The sequence below is a fragment of the Nuphar pumila genome, unplaced genomic scaffold (assembly GCF_984573655.1).
Source record: "Nuphar pumila unplaced genomic scaffold, dmNupPumi1.hap1.1 HAP1_SCAFFOLD_1273, whole genome shotgun sequence".
In the NCBI taxonomy this organism is placed as follows: Eukaryota; Viridiplantae; Streptophyta; class Magnoliopsida; order Nymphaeales; family Nymphaeaceae; genus Nuphar; species Nuphar pumila.
In genome coordinates this window covers 17,847-34,277 of record NW_028323630.1, presented here as the reverse complement: position 1 = coordinate 34,277, position 16,431 = coordinate 17,847, and the positions used below count along the sequence as shown (strand labels likewise).

Genomic DNA, 16,431 nt, shown 5'->3' with positions numbered 1-16,431 from the left:
CATTGCATCTCGAGCGTGATACCGGTTTGCCACGTACTCGAGGCGTGGTGTTGCGAGGACTTTGGTCACACCAGCTTACGAGTATACGCGATGCTACGCCTCGGAAGCAACGATGCCAATTTCGATATGCCACGCCTGCTCCCCGGTCGCTCTTCACAGACACGGTATTTAGCAGTCAGTGGAACGTCATCCCTTTCAATCTTTCAACCCATTCTTTCAACCCAAACCGTTCCTCGTCCAAGAAATGGTAGGTGGCGTTCTAGGCAAACTCGAGCCCAATTCTCGTCCAACCGAGTGCAGTCGACATTGCGCTTTCCCGACTTCGATAACACACGCTGAAGAGGTGACGTACCGGCGTTCATGATGCTTCTTCTCAGGTACGATGTCGCTCAAAGCGGAAACTGATTGTTGCTGGTTTGGTCTCGGGGTCGTACCCCGCGAAGGTGTGACATGCCCTGGCCTTGTACCAAACGCCTTTTTGCCATGATGCCCTGAGCACACGCATATTCGGCACATCGTCGAAGATGAGCTACACTTTCGCAGCATGATTTGGTCTCATCTTTGTCGCATGACATCGGGGACGTGCGTGCGTAAAGTTGTGCGGAACGTTACGGGACTGGCAAAGAAGTAACGAAGTCCTTCCGGACGGACCTGAAGTAAGGAATTACCCGCTCCTTCTTGACAAAGAAGTTAGTTTCAAGACAATGCACACAATCGTCTTTCATGTCAGAATCAAGCTTCACCTGCTGTTGAAGGCTAGAGCCAACGGGGTTTTTCCGCTACTGGACAAGCCGTGTGTACGACTGCGCAAATCACGTCGCTCAGGTCGCGCATCACGCATTGTTCCACTTTCCATCCTTCCAGCAAAGGAAACATTCATTTCGCATTTGCATCTACTGCGTGCTATGAAATCGAAGGAACGCCCTCGTTATTCTGTACATCGATGCAGACTCCTTACCGTGGCCTCGGCCATCCCGGCGCTACTATCTGGAACGGTCTCAGGTTCACCTACTGCTGGACCTGACTGTAGCTACTGCGGACAAAGTGGGCGTGTGCCCTGCGACGGAGGTGAATGTACGGCTTCTTCTTTCTGTATGAGTTCTCACGTTAGTGCAAGGGAGAAACCGGTGCACGGCTGTCGACCTCGTTGCTCAACATGTACCACTGGCCAGTATCCGACTGAGAAAACGGGATGCCTCGAGGACGTGCACGGGCTTTACATACAGATATGCCATACCAGAAACACAACATCATTGGTGTTTCTGAATCCTTGCTGAAATTTTAACAGCATGGCCTTTATGGCAGACTGCTTTTCCCTCTAGTTGTTATGTTGGCATTGCAGAAGACAGCGCACTTGCATGTCACGAGCACGTGAAAGGCAGCCTCTCCCCCAATTCTCAACAGTGCATTGCAAAAGACCTGTCGTGCTGTACAAATGACCTAAAAGATGCTCAAGGACACAGGACAAACTTCCTTAAGGTGTTGCCCATATCATAATGGCCGAAGCGGTACTAAAGCAGTGGTTCTTTGAAGCAATTGCATGCCTCACTCACCACTTTAGGGGTTTTAGGGACATCAAAGGAAGAGCAGTGATGTGTGGTATGATATTGGTAACGGGAGGTTTCTTCGTTTGATCTATGTATAGAGGTATAGCTCACTAGCCAGGGGAGGATGACATCCTTGAAGGTCTCCTCCCTTGCCGACGTGATCCAATCCAGGCACCAACCACAGGGTGACGATTCCAACAGCCGAGGCCATTATTGCACCAAGCTGTATCTTTTTCATCACCACCACATACTTGTTTCAATGACCATGATATATCATGGTCATTGAAACAACTGGAAAGTACAACTTGGCAAAGGGATGTAGGGCAAAGGGCAATGGTCATGGTTGGGAACAGATGCCAGTACCATCACCCGATGCAACCGAATGCAAGCGTACCTGCTTGATGCAAACAATCCCACCCACCTGCCACCTATCTACCGTGAGCTTCCTCTCGAGGTCATCGCCAAGGGGGGCATCCTAACTCCCGAGAAGCCAGACAACCAAGTTTTGTGTGTAAATTCATAAATAGGTCAATCGATTACCATGCCATGCCATGCGTGCAGGTGGTTTTGATTGCTACTTGGACCACACAGTCAACGAGCTTGATTCTGTCCACCCAACGCCGGCTCGCAGAATGTGACGAGTAACGGGGAGCAGGGAGCTGCAGGGAACGGCCTCAATACCAAGTCTATTCGGGGCCGCAAGCTTCTCCAGGTCGGCCGCATGGGAGAGTGGGTCCGGTGACAGCCTGGCCGCTCTCCCCCACCACTTGCACAGTGCTCCGGACCAGCAAAGTCCTCTGTAATGCAGCTGACGAGGAATTATTCTTCACCAGCAAGGGAGGCATCACGCTGAGCGCCCTGTATGACCTGAAGACAGGCAAAATCAGCGAAAAACTGTCACGGTTTGTCTTCTCCATACCAGGCATGCAATACTGTGTGTTTGTAGTTCATGATGTATATTTCATAACACTACCGCATCCACATCCACTTAATTCAGCATAGTGTGTTTTTGTGTTACGGCCTGTGCTATGGTAATTCTGGCTCTCTGTGTAATCGTCCAAGTCTCACAGTACCATCCTTACAATCTCTCGTCCCCTATCTATCAGACTCATCAAGTACCATTTGAGGCTGGAGCCTTTGAGCGTGTCCTTCAAAGCACAGGACTTGCTGATGGCGCAGCGTACAGCCAGAACCTGTCATCGTCCGGGGCCCAGATTCCCGAAAAATGCATGATTGTTTAGGATAACAATCGGGGTTGATCCATCTGGCAAAGCACTGCTGGCATGGTTTCTGACCAATGTCCTCCTTTCCACCATTCAAAGATATCACAAATAGATATATCATTCCATCGGGAATCATGCCATGTCCCCTCCGCCGTGAAACGCGCGAGAGAGACGTGGTAAGGGTATCGCGGCCGAAATGTTGAGCACTGACAAAACACTTGCCTCGTCACTGGCATAGGGCTTGCTGACAAATCCCTTGCGTGGTTTCTCAGTGATGTTTCCCGTTCCACCAATCGCATTCCCGCCGACATCTTGTGCACTTGCAGTTTCTCAGTGATGTTCTCCGTTCCACGATTAGTGTTGCCGCCGACATCTTGTGCACTTGCAGTGTCCCATTGACGCTTTTCGTTCCACCAAGCGTCTTCCGCCGACATCCTGTACCCTTGCAGAACACTGACCACAACATGTTCTGCCCTGGAACTTCCACACTGAGCGACGGACGACTTCTCGTGAACGGCGGAATAAACTCAGAAAAGGTGAGCATCTACGACCCGAGTAGCGACACTTGGAGCAAGGGTCCACCATTGCAGATTCCTCGAGGCTACCAGTCTTCCTGCACGATCTCGAACGGCAATGTCTTCGTACTTGGAGGCTCTTGGTCGGGGAATGTTGGGGGAAAGATCGGCGAGCTCTACGATGGAAAGGGCTGGAGGAAGCTGGACGGCGTGCCAGTGGACCCAATCCTGACGGAGGATAAGGGTGGCCCTACCGCCAGGACAACCATGGCTGGCTGTTCTCCTGGGGAAACATATGGTATTCCATGCTGGTGCGCCTCCCTTTGCACGCTGACAAAGCCTGAATGAGTATCGCAACAACTGTTAGGCACATCATGAGCATATCGTGCCAAGAGATCGTTCCAAGAACTTGTTTCGCAGAGGTCCACTCTGTTTGTTTGAGAGATGTCTCTTGGTCAATAACTTCTGATAACGAGAGGTAATTGGTATGTTACAGACACATTTCAGTACAAATGAGGATGCATCTTTCAGACCTAAAGCTGGCAATGGGACCAATCCCTCCAGATCCCTTCTTCCTTCTCTCTCGCCAGCTCTCTCTGACGCTCTTTCGCTCCGGAACGCAACGAATACAATGCATTCTCGACCCAAGTGGAAGTGTTTACTTGCCCACCTTCCTTTGGAGTGTACAATCAGGCAACTCACACCTTTGCTGGTGGCATGGCGCCAAGAGAACATCTGAGCTGATGGTAATGGTCGTTTCCCATCATTTCCACATCCACAGCTGGTAAGGATACCATGACCTATTGGACGTTGACTGCCCTATATGGCCGTGTATATGTGGCAGCATGGCAAGAGTGTACATCATTGCCAAGGTGAGCTATGTGGATGTGGAAGCATGTTACTAACATACACCAATATCATAGGTCCTGTAGGCTAGCCAGCTGACCATCAACAGAGGAGGGAGGACACACCATGGCATTGCTGCAGGTCCCAGCAAGCAGATGAACTGGTTCGGGACTGCCGGGGCAGGCAGCTGGAGGAAAGCTGGTTACCGCGGCGCAGATGGCCACGCGATGAACGGCAACGCAGTGATGTACGCCTCAAACAAGATCCTCGCTATCGGGGGCTCCCCTGACTACGACGCCACCATCTCAACGGCAAATACACACGTCATCCGCCTATCTGAGGATAGCACTGTCAAGGTCAAAGTGGTCCAGCCCATGCAAAATCGGCGCGTGTTCCACAACAGCGTCGTCCTCCCCAACGGCAACGTTGCCACCTTCGGCGGCCAGCTGCACCCCAAAGGCTTCTTCGACGACGAGTCGGTCTTCGTGTGCGAGATCTGGGACCGAGTGACGGAAAAGTGGTCGACGATGGCGCCAGCAACGATTCCTCGCAACTACCACAGCGTGGCATTGCTCCTCCCGGATGCAACCGTGATCACGGTCGGGGGGGGGCTGTGCTCTTGGCCCAACTGCCCCGCCGCACACGAGAACCACGAGATTTTCTCTCCTCCGTACCTCTTCAACGCAGACGGCAGCGACGCGGTGCGCCCTGTCATCACCGGGGCGCCTGGTGCTGCGAAGTTTGGAGCGTTGATCACGATCACGACCAACTCCGCGATCGATTACTTCTCGCTCGTGCGGACAGGCTCTGCCACGCACAGCGTGAACACGGACCAGAGGCGTCTCAGGCTCACAACCGTGAGCGTGGCCGGAAACAAGCGCACCGCACGGCTCCCTACAGCGAACTATGCCCCCCCCGGGTTCTACATGCTGTTTGCGTTGAACGCGGCCGGCACGCCCAGCGTGTCGAAGTTCATCCGGCTGACTGCATAGCGGGCGGCAAGCGTCTTTTTCCTCGTCCTGCCTCTTGACTCGCCTTGTTGGCCTATCTATTCATGCGGCCTTGCGAGAATATCATGTCCCTTACTGCATACTATACACTCCATGGCCCAGAGGGTTAGCTCTGGCTGCTGTGCGAACACTTGGTGGCATCAACTGAACTGTTTGCATTGGGCATTTGGTCTGACACAGGTACATTATGCGTTTTACTCGATGCATCCGTACTGATTCTGAGGTAGTGCTTGGGAGTTGACTGGCAATGTCATTCTTTGGTGACCGAGACACACAGCATACTACAAATAAGCCCTGTGTGGCTCACTCCTCACCAGGTCAATCTCACTTGGTCAATGAATAACGATGTGGCCCCTGCACTGCCTACCGACCTGACCACCGAAGATAATTGAGAGCTGTCTGTAGTTGTATTTCCTTCAGGATTTGGACTTATGCATGCATGCCCTGCCATATGAGTGCCAGCAAACCTGCATGCTTGCCATAGAGACTTTGTACATGCTTTCAAAGGCTGACTATACCATCTCCAAAATTGCTCTGTGATACATCGAAATGCCCTTGACGGATCATGGAATGCTGACTTGGTCATTGTTTTTCATCGGCCTCTGTTGTCCTGGAAATTGAATGGAAACTTAGTAGACTATGTCCTGAGCGTACACTGGGAGATCAAGATGCCCTTACAGGTTATGCAATGCTGACCTGGTTATTGTTTTTATATCCGGCTCTGTTTTCCTGGCAATTCTATGAGACGGTATTATGTGACATTCCCTGCGTGTGGATGTAACGATTGAGCCCACTGCCGCATCCATGAGGACATAAGCAACCGCTGCTCATGAGATTGGTTCAAGCAATTGCACATGGTTGGTTTGGAGAAAATGCAACGCCCAATTGCATGTCACGAACACATTTCATCACAAGCCAAATACTGTCCAACTTTGTTGTCCTAACTTACCAGCTAACGGCTTACCAGCTAATGGCTCCCATATTCGTTTGTTTGGAGTATGATGATGTATGTTGTTACAGCACCACCGTATCCACATGGACATTGGCAACTCCAAAGCACAACTCGGGAATCAGTGTTATCATAACCATCACCTGAGGCAGGCATGACTGAATCAGAATGACTTACCATAGCCTGCCCTGACATGTCATCTACTTTTGGTCGTGTATTCTGCAAGCCTGGCCCGGCATGTCATCTACTTCAGTCATCTACTTGAGCTTTGTCGTGTACACTGCAAGAAAGGAGACCAGCCTCCACTTCCCAATAACGTCCCATTGACTCCTTGGGAGATCATCACGTCCCGCACTCAGATCTCGAGTATGATGACTACAAATGACAGCATGTCTAAGAAATGTATCTTTCTGAGATACAGTCAAGGCTTTGTTTTCGGCGCATGTTGCATGAATAATGCTATTGACTATGTAAGATATTCAGCGACTTCTTAGGTCTGCATGGTACCTTGAGCGGTGAAAAAACGCCATGGATACGGTTCTACAGCATTATCGGATATCCCCTGAATATGACGTGTATGGTCCACAACCCTTACACTGCAATGCTATCCAGCTGTACTTGTGGAAGGAGCGGGAGAGAACCTCCCAAATATTCGTAGTTTCCTCCTCGTGCTTGTGATACCCAACTTGACGTGTCATGGGTTTTCACCCATCAACAACTGACAAGCCCTGCAAGAAGTTCTTTTAGAGCTTTGCGGTCATCCCTTCTGCCCCCCTGCTGGACTATGATAGCTCATCACGGCATGTGAATTGAGTCATGCATGCAGCCAAGAGAAGCAGCCAAGCTTGGGATGACCTCCCTCGCTTCCTCTCTTGACCATCAGTTGTCTGATTATCATCTCGTCCAAAGCTCCGTTGTCTTGTCGAAAACTTCTATCGGAGGATCGCCAGCTCACCGTCTGGCACCCCTAAGCCGTTAAGCCTCTTGTGCTCGTCACAGCTATCTTCAACAAAAAAAAAAGGATTCATTCATGGGATAGACACATCCATTCAGGTGGGTAATCATTGCAAGCACCCCTGGACAACATGGTGGATGAAACCATGGTACATCAGAATTGAACTGTTTTCTGGCTTCTACCTGCGGCGCCCAAGCGCCACCAGATAGATGTATATGATATCAGGCGGCAACCCCAGATCAGGTTATGGTGGCCAGGTTCGCTTGCCCTGAGTGCAGCACTGCAATATGCATCTCCAATGTCTGCAGAAAGCATTTGCACCATGATATGTCATGAATACCAAGAATACCAACAATACCTTCTGTGCCTCCCTGTAACTACTTATAAGAGGTGCGTTCAGAGCTCTCAAGCGCTCTAAAGGCGTAGTAATTAGCCCGGGCTTTGGTGCAAACGATAATGGTGACGAGGCGGTAGTGCTCTGTAATGATACATCGCCATGCAATGGTCCTGGTTAGTCCTGGGCGGAAAAGTACATCATGGGTCAAGGTCTTGCGGGATAAACCTCGCCGTGCTCATAACACGTGGACATGATGATGATGCATCTTGTCACAACACTACCGCATCCACATGGGCATTGGCAACTCCAAGAGCTGCTTGGGAAACAGTGCTATCGTTACCATCACCTGAGGCTAGCGTATCTGGACCAGCCTGACCTACCATAGCCTGACCTGACGGGTCTTCTTCTTCGTCGTCTTGTTCTCTGCAAGAAAGGAGATCAGCTACAGCTGACCACAAGCATGAGCCTAATAACATCCAATTATGAAGACGTGAGCATGCAAATCACCGACCCTTGGCTTCCCATGTCAAATGGCCAACCCGCACACCTCCAGCTCCTAGAAACTATGCATTGGTTTGATGTTTTGGTTCGCAAGTTCCCGGAGACTTGGTTTGCCAGCTCGGTAGCCATCTCGGTTGGATCACAATTGGCTTCACTCCGCTGCTATGCAGTGGGTAGGTATCAAGGGGCGATAACAGAAACTTGGCACTTTGCTTGGCCGTGGGTTTTACATGTAGATACAAGAAATCGGCAGGAATGGAATGAAGGCAAGGTTGCACGATGCCAACGCGGCGTTCTAAGGCATAATGCGCAGTTCATATCATATATTTCGCCCTCGTCTGTGTGGCTCTCCTTGATGCGCATTTTACTGGTGGAAATGGGTTTCTGGACGGCGCAGGTGTAATCTACAGCAAGATTTGCTTCAGGAGCAAATCCTCTTACCATCAGTGTCCTGGGCACACCGGAAAAGCGCTGGCGCGGAACCAAGATTCAAACGCTCGACCCCTCGATTGGAGTCAGATAGTTTATCCACTTATCCACAGGTGGGGTACCTTGCTGGTGCTGGGATGGTAAGTTTGCCACCCGAAGCATTGTCTTCACACAAATGTGTCTGTACGGACAATGTTCCTGATGACCAGTTGGCTGTCACCAAAACCGCCAGTGGTATCTATGCTCTCAATGCTGCATTTGCCGCCGGCGATGCCATTTTGTTCTCTTGCAGTCTCGTGTTGCACCAGACCTGCCACGAGGCTTGCCTGTCGCAAGCGTTCGTGTCCTTTCCCGGTTTCTTGCTGGCAGTTTGAGCGCAGTGATTCCACTTAAAAGTTAGGTATCTACAAGCGCAAGGTCCCCCAAACATGGTGGACTTGCCCCTGACTTCTGTCATTTACGCCCGCGTGCTTGTGCACAATGTTGATTGCATTAATGCAATCTCTCGCTCACAGGGAAGTCCACCTGTTCCGTTGCTTGTGTTGTCCATCGGTCGCACATCTGTTTTGAATCCCGAGGTCGCAGATGCACCAAACTCTGCAATTCCGTACAAATTCAACAAATTGTACGCCATCAAAAGTACACACATGCTTGGCGGGCTCTGTGATAATCATGCTGCTGCCCCGAAACAATCATGCACGCAAATGGCTACGCTGTTTTGTGGGAGCACGCCGCACTCTACTGTTGGGGCCGCAAGGTTGCACTCGGTGGTGGGAACAAGGTTGTTTTGGGTTGAACTTCCCATCGTTAACCCTGTAGACATCTTTGGTGGTTCCCTGAGAGCAAATTGTGCGCTGAATGAACTTCAGTTCTGCACGTAAAGAAGGGTCTGGGTCTGTGGTCGCCTTGCTTGCCCTGTGCGGCAGCGCTGTGTGGGATATCTCGATGATCTATCAGCCATGGACGTCTCGCCTGTTATCGATACTGGCCTTTTGTTCAGCGTTGCCTGTACGACCATGTGCACAAGGCCAACTCGCTGCGGGCAAGCTCATTGGGCGAGGCGAGCGTCTCCTTCGAAGGAATGTTCTGGGCCTTGGTGTGATGCCCATGGGCCATTTTGCTAGGAATCAATACTTGTTCGACTTCAGCCTTCACCACCAATGCAAAGCTGCGATTATCAAGAAATGTGGTCTGCAGTTCAGCCCGGACGAGCAGGTTCAGAAACGAGATGTAAAATCCGTCGACGAACAAGACAAACGCCACGTGTAGCACCTGGACATGTCCGCACAAATACGAAGCCCAGTTGCTTTCGGAAGCATACACATGCATGTGCTCGTACGTCCATGCACTTGCCCTGCCATAGGCTCGCAGAGATGGTTTCCTGGCAGTAAAGGAACGAGTTCTAGTACCGTTGCCAGAACTGGCCATGGCAGCTTGTGGCGTCACATGCGGTGCTCCAGTCAGGTCCGTTTGCTGTTCCTGGTTTCCCACAGGTTCGGAAAGTCACATGGAACGAAGTCGCGCCTGAGGGCTTGGCGTCCATTTCGTGTATGAGGAATTTACAATGTGTGCACCATTAACGCGTACCGTACTGATACGCCTCGGATGTGACGGCCCAAACTCTTTCCATTACCCAGTTTCCCTACCAGTACATAAGCCCGCGATATTCAAGCATGTCGCACATTGAATTTGACCTCGAAGCCTGCCTGATGTCTTGAGAAACGGTGCTGCACCGGCCAGGTTCGCGCTTTCTCCACATCTCGAGTTCAAAGCCCTCGCCCGAAAGCGCAGCGCTGCTAGCCGACGTTGAGGTCTCTCCGCTCTGAGTGAACAGCAGCTTCAGGAGTCGCTGACCGCGTGCTTTATGATTCGTTTCAGGCACGTCATACTGCTCGATTCAACTGTTATCATCTGCTTGGGCAACGCGTTCGCTGTACATGCATGCGCAAGTCACCTAGGACCAGGCCTAGGCACCTCATTGCCGGTCCAGCTGGACTGCAGTCCTTCATACCGGGTGCGCCTGCAGTCGACAACAAATTAGCTACAGCGGCACTTACAATCGCCCGGCACCAAACTAGTGGCATCCGTACTGCGACGTCTCAATCGAGAGGCCTTGCCTGCGCAAACTTGTAACCAGGACTCGACAACGCGGACGCGTGGCAACAGAGAGGTAGGATTTTGTGAAGTATGCATACATACGTCGAAAGGTAAACGCACAAATGCTCAAACATCGCGTGGCGTGGACATGCAGTAACAACCTTTGAAGAGGATCTCAAAGTGGTTTTCACATACATGCAGGCTTCTGCCAATGGCCCTGGTCGTATCAGCCCTTGCTTCGAAGCTGAATTCAGGACTTGCGTCGGGTGCTCCTGATGCTGCACCTGATTGTAGCTACTGTGGACAAACCGGCCTGATGCGCTGCGACAAGAGCGAATGTACGTCCTCTAATTAAGTTTTCTCGCCGTTGTCAAAGGCAAGTTTGCAGACGCCATCTCTGGACGCCAGTACTGTCGACCTAGTTTGCTCGACGTACGCGAATTCGCGTCAGTCCTGGCCCTAACATTAGGGAACGAGTTAACCCATGCTTGATACCTCGAGTACGTGCAACGAGTACTGCCATCGATGAATACTATGTCGTACGCATAAAGAACCCTCGCAACCATCACTGCTCACAATCCCTTGTGCAGCGGACACCCTCGTCCAGCTTTGCGGATTTGCGGAATCCAGCTGGCCAGCTGTCCATGGATGGCAAATTTGCGAACGATATTTGGAAACTTGCTTTGACAACCCTCGTGAACACGCATGGTACAATATGCAACCGAGAGGGGCTCATCGGACGACAAAATCATGTATGAGTGGGAAGCACGCCTGCCTGTGGATTCCGTTGCCACCTGCGTGGCCCGCAGACAGTAGCTCGCATGGTGAGGCGAACTACTGCCGAAACATGTCTGCAGCTGCGCATGTGGCTGATCACATTTGTGTCTGAAGTCGCCGCTTCGCCAGTGATGTCCGGCGTGAACACAGGGCCTGCCACGGTACAAGGCCTCACACAGAGGCTTTGGTCTGTTCTGACTTGCATCTGCTACATCTGTTCTCCCGGCACAGGTTCTCATGCTGGGGCTTGAGGCCGAAGCCCTTTGGGCGTGTCCTTGTAGGCGTGGTGCTCGCCTGCGTGGACCTAGCGTGATTCCTGATTCATGTTCTTTTTCCTTTTTCTTCTACATGCTACGTTTGGCAGCCTCTGATTGCATTGAGGCCCCGTCTGTCCTCGGCACTGCCTTTGCTGAGGCAAGGTGCATCTCCATCACTTAAGTATGCATCTGAAACACAGAAGCGCAGATGTAATCTGGCTCCGAATTGCTTGCTATTGTCTGATGTCTTGCCAGTGTATATTGTAGGGCTCTTCTTTTGCTTGTCAGGCAATGTGATGTAACATGTGGCATATTCCCTGGTTTCCAGCAGCATGTCCCCTGCATATCGTCACCATCACGTGGTCATGACGTCATGTTTGAGCAGTGCTTTCCGCACCCTGGCACTCAAAGGCTTCGCCATCAGCCAAAAAGGAGGGTCCCTGGTCATGTCGGAGCAGTGCACGCCTTCAGAGACATGGCATGATATGCGATTGATTGGTTTCCGTATTGCATGTCACAAACAGATCACAAACGCGCGTATATGCATGATGATGTATCTGCTTACAACACTACCGCATCCACATGGACATTGGCATCTCCTACTTAGCATCAGTGCTAGTCAGGCGCAGGATCTTCTTAGCTGTCTTGCCAACGCTGCCTTCTTTGAGTTGGCGTACCTCTTCTCTCTTCTTGATCATTCTTGAGAATCAGTCCGATCCTCTATGCAGGTGGATTTGAGTGCTACTTGGACCACAAAGTCAACAACCAGGGAGTCTGCACATCAAACGTCGGCTTGCAGAATGCAACGAGCCCTGTTGAGTCGGAACATGAGGAGGAAACAATCAATTCCAAGCCGTTGCGGGGCCGCAAGCTCCTCCAGGCGAGTCGTGTCGGAAGGTGGAGCGCGGTGAAGGATTGGCCACTCTCCCCCACCACTTGCGCGGTGCTCCAGACGAACAAGGTGCTCTGTATGGCAGCTGATGAAACAATCTACTTTTCGCAGAGGCCAGGCATCACGATCAGCGCCACTTTGGACCTCGCTACGGGACGGATCAGTGAACGCACCGTCACGGTGCGCTCCTATACCATACTGCCGCTAAGAATTCCAACAAAATCGCGAAAAAGTTCATCCCAAATCTCCAGAATAGTTTGCAAAAAACTAGGGACTTTTGCCATCTATTTTTTGGGGCTAGCATATTAAATATTCCTGATCTTTCTGTATTAACAGTTGAATGGTTTGCGGGATATGAACCGAGATTGAATATTAGCGTGCTTGAATAGTTAGCGGCGATACGGTACATGCAATCTGCTTCAATGGTTGAATTCTGCTCATCGTCAGCTGCATGGAGGACAAGCCATATGCGAAGGAATCATGGCGGCTGAGGGGCGTTGAGGGTGGCGAATGCTTGCCTGAGTGCATGCGCTCAAGAGTACACTAGTACGAGCCAGGCATAAGCTGGATTGGTCTCAAGCCCGGTACACCGTTGTTCTTCGTGTACCCCAGACAAGAGAGGAATAATAGTGAAGGATTGTGTATTGGCAGTTTATCAACATCCTGAAATTTAGATACAAAGGAACGTACTTATACAATAACGATTGATACATTGCTTCTACAACGCCACTGCGTTCACGTCCCTTTCAAGTATTGTGTGCCTTGGTAGCGTTCTGCCAGACCGCGTCATTTCCGGGTTCAGGTTTTTTTTACCCATAAATGCATGGATTTTAGGGACAAGAATGGGGGTGGAAACTCAGTGTGGCAAAGCACCAGTACTTACAGGAAATTAACCACAACATGCAAAATGTGAAATGGGTGGGTGTGCTTTCAACAGATGGCACTACATCTGGCTGCCGGACCGTACTGGTATCGACCTTGCTGGGAGGTATCTTCAGACGCCATGCACCGCTTTGAAACACAACGCAATGGGCTATGTATAGTGATGAGCGATGCGGTGATGACGCCACTGTAGCTACGATGACGTGAATGCCATGTGTACCGGCACCGTAGTCGGTTCGTCGCCAGGCAGTCTGATTTGTGGTCCCAGATGCCTGAAAATGCTTGAATCTGGGGACAAAAGTGGGGGTCGGACGCATTCTGGCAACGCACTCATCGTAGTAAGCCCCGCATGCTTGCAGCGCACTTACCACAGCACGTATTTATCATGCAAGCTTGCAGGACACTAAACACAACATCGAGCGAGTCTCGCATGCTTGCAGGAAACCAGCCACAACAAGTAGCAAGCCTCGCATGCGTGCAGGAGAGTAAGCACAACAGGTAGCAAGTCTCGAATGATTGCAGGAGATCAACCATAACAAGTAGTCACACATGCGTGCAGGAGACTAAGCATAACATGTTCTGCCCGGGAACTTCCATGCTGAGCGACGGGCGGCTCCTCGTGAATGGTGGCATCGACTCTGGAGCGACAAGTATCTACAACCCAGGCACCGACGCTTGGGAAACAGCGCCGCAGATGAACATTCCGCGGGGCTACCAGTCCTCGTGCACTGTTTCTGACGGCGGGGTCTTTGTTATTGGAGGCTCGTGGTCTGGAGGGGTTGGGGGGAAGAAGGGAGAGCTCTACACCGATGGTCAGGGCTGGAGGGTGCTGGCCAATGTACCGGTGGGGCCGATCCTGACGGCCGATAAGGACCAGGCTGGGTTCTATCGAAAGGACAACCATGCCTGGCTGTTCTCTTGGGGTACTAACAGGGTTTTCCATGCTGGTACGCTGCCTTTGTGAATGCTGGAATATCATTGTTTTTCCAGCGACAATGTTATATCATCAATTGGTCATTTCATCATACATCACATAGATAGAGAATGGCAAGATATAGTCAACAAGCAACAAGGACAGCACATTCAGAGTCAATATCATCAATTGACCATTGACCAATCGACCTGTCGATCAATTGATCAATTGGTCTTCCATCACCCAGACAAGGTCCTTCGAATGATCGACCAATCAATCAACCAGACAGCTGGGAATTAAAAATGCGTAGTTGGCTGCCCATCTGTTGGATCAGGACTACTACTTTTGAAACCAGACATGCATTTGTACAGGGCTCACCGGTTGATTGACTTACTGGCTCAGTCAGTCAGCCAATCAACCTGTTGTGAGAATACACTGGAACGCGGGGATTGGGATCGCTGCTTTCTGGACCCAGGCATAGGACGCATAGGAAAAAATCTGCATATGACTATCCTCTCTGATACATGTCATGAGATGTGGTCCACATATCTGTATCTGGCAGGATGTTTTGCATCCCAATGATGCTGCATGTTGATGAAACATCTCCCTCGCCGTTTTTCACGGCACAGGGGACATTGCGTGATTCCCGATTGATTTCTTTATTCATTCAATCAATTCGTACATGGTGTGTATTCTACAGCAGTCTTTTTCTTATGGCTGAAGATGCCCTCACTCATCCAAACGTGACCCAGGTGAGCCTTGTCACCAAAAGTCTTCAACTTTAGCACGATGACAAAGGTGCTCTGTAACATGACCCCATCGGAAGTGATGCCACATTTCGTATGACTCGCCGAAGGCTTTGCCGACAAACACTGAAGATGGAATGGGTAGCTGCTTAGATAGTCTAAGCCATCCAGCGACCAGGCAGCTGCTCAGTTAGCCCCAGGTAGCTGCTCAGTTAGTCTAAGCCATCCAGCGACCCAAGATAGGCTGACCTATCATCACCTGCCGCAGGTCCAAGTAAGCAGATGAATTGGTTTGGAACTGCTGGGGCCGGCAGCCGGACGTCTGCCGGTCTGCGCGGCGCAGATGACCACTCGATGAACGGCAACGCAGTGATGTACGCCTCAAACAAGATCCTCACAATCGGCGGCTCCCCTGACTACGAAACCACCATCGCAACCGCCAACACACACATCATCCGCCTATCTGAGGATGGGCCCGTTGAAGTCAGAGCAGTCCAGCCCATGCAGTTTGGACGCGCCTTCCACAACAGCGTCGTCCTACCCGACGGCAACGTTGCCACTTTCGGAGGTCAGCTGCACCCTCGTCCGTTCTACGACGACGAGGCAGTCCTCGCGTGCGAGATCTGGGACCGAACAACCGAGAAGTGGTCGACGATGGCCGCAGCAAAAGTGCCTCGCACCTACCACAGCGTTGCACTGCTGCTGCCGGACGCAACAGTGCTCACCGTAGGAGGGGGCTTGTGCTACACTCCCACCTGCCCCGCAGTCCACGAGAACCACGAGATCTTCTCTCCTCCATACCTCTTCAATGCAGACGGCAGCCGCGCGCCGCGCCCTGTCATCACCGGGTCGCCCGGCGCTGCGAAGTTCGGAGCGCTAATCACGATCACAACGAACTCCGCGGTGGATTACTTTGCGCTTGTGCGCACAGGCTCCGCCACGCATACGGTGAACACCGACCAGAGGCGTCTCAGGCTCTCGACTGTCAGGGTGGCTGGAAACAGAAAGACGCACACCGTGCAGCTCCCGACAGCGTACTATGCGCCCCCCGGGTACTACATGTTGTTCGCATTGAACGTGGCCGGCACTCCCAGCGTGGCGAAACTCATTCGGCTGACTGCATAGCGGGAACGACGCTTTGCTACCTCATCTGGCACCTCATCGCGCCTTGCGTTGTTGTACAGTTTGCTACGGCGAGTGGCAGACTGCTCCGCACGCTTTGGCACATGTGCGCTGACACGTGCCTCGTGGTTTGGTGAACATTGATATTACATAAAAGTAACCCATAGAACATGGCATAGTTTTTTAAGCATTACACCCTGGCATGCATGAATCAGGTGAAGATAAGAATCTGGGTCCCTGATTATAATTAATCAACAAAATGTGCAACTCCGGATGCCAATAACGCTTCGGACCCGGTCGCTTGATGGTTGCATTGTGCACTGGCAGCGTCTTGGATGCTGGGTGCTCGTTTGGACAAGGGCTCGCATAGGTGGGGTGGGGGCGGCGGTAGGCATTGGCAAGGACGCCAGCTGCTATTGCAGCCTAGACAGTT

At 51.5% G+C, this 16,431-nt stretch overlaps 1 protein-coding gene and 1 pseudogene across 1 annotated transcript; both read left to right on the top strand.

Annotated features, from left to right (window-relative positions):
* Nucleotides 1–4,130: 4,130 nt before the first annotated feature.
* Nucleotides 4,131–5,123, top strand: LOC149809418 (galactose oxidase pseudogene; annotated as a pseudogene).
* A 10,035-nt stretch (nt 5,124–15,158) lies between these two features.
* Nucleotides 15,159–16,001, top strand: LOC149809417 (galactose oxidase-like). The gene has a single exon (XM_089994846.1). It carries the CDS (start codon nt 15,159–15,161, stop codon nt 15,999–16,001), a length of 843 nt encoding a protein of 280 aa, XP_089850972.1.
* Nucleotides 16,002–16,431: the final 430 nt, after the last annotated feature.

Excerpts from the sequence above, each read along its gene's own strand:
- LOC149809417 (XM_089994846.1), top strand. The coding sequence starts at position 15,159 with ATGAATTGGTTTGGAACTGCTGGGGCCGGCAGCCGGACGTCTGCCGGT.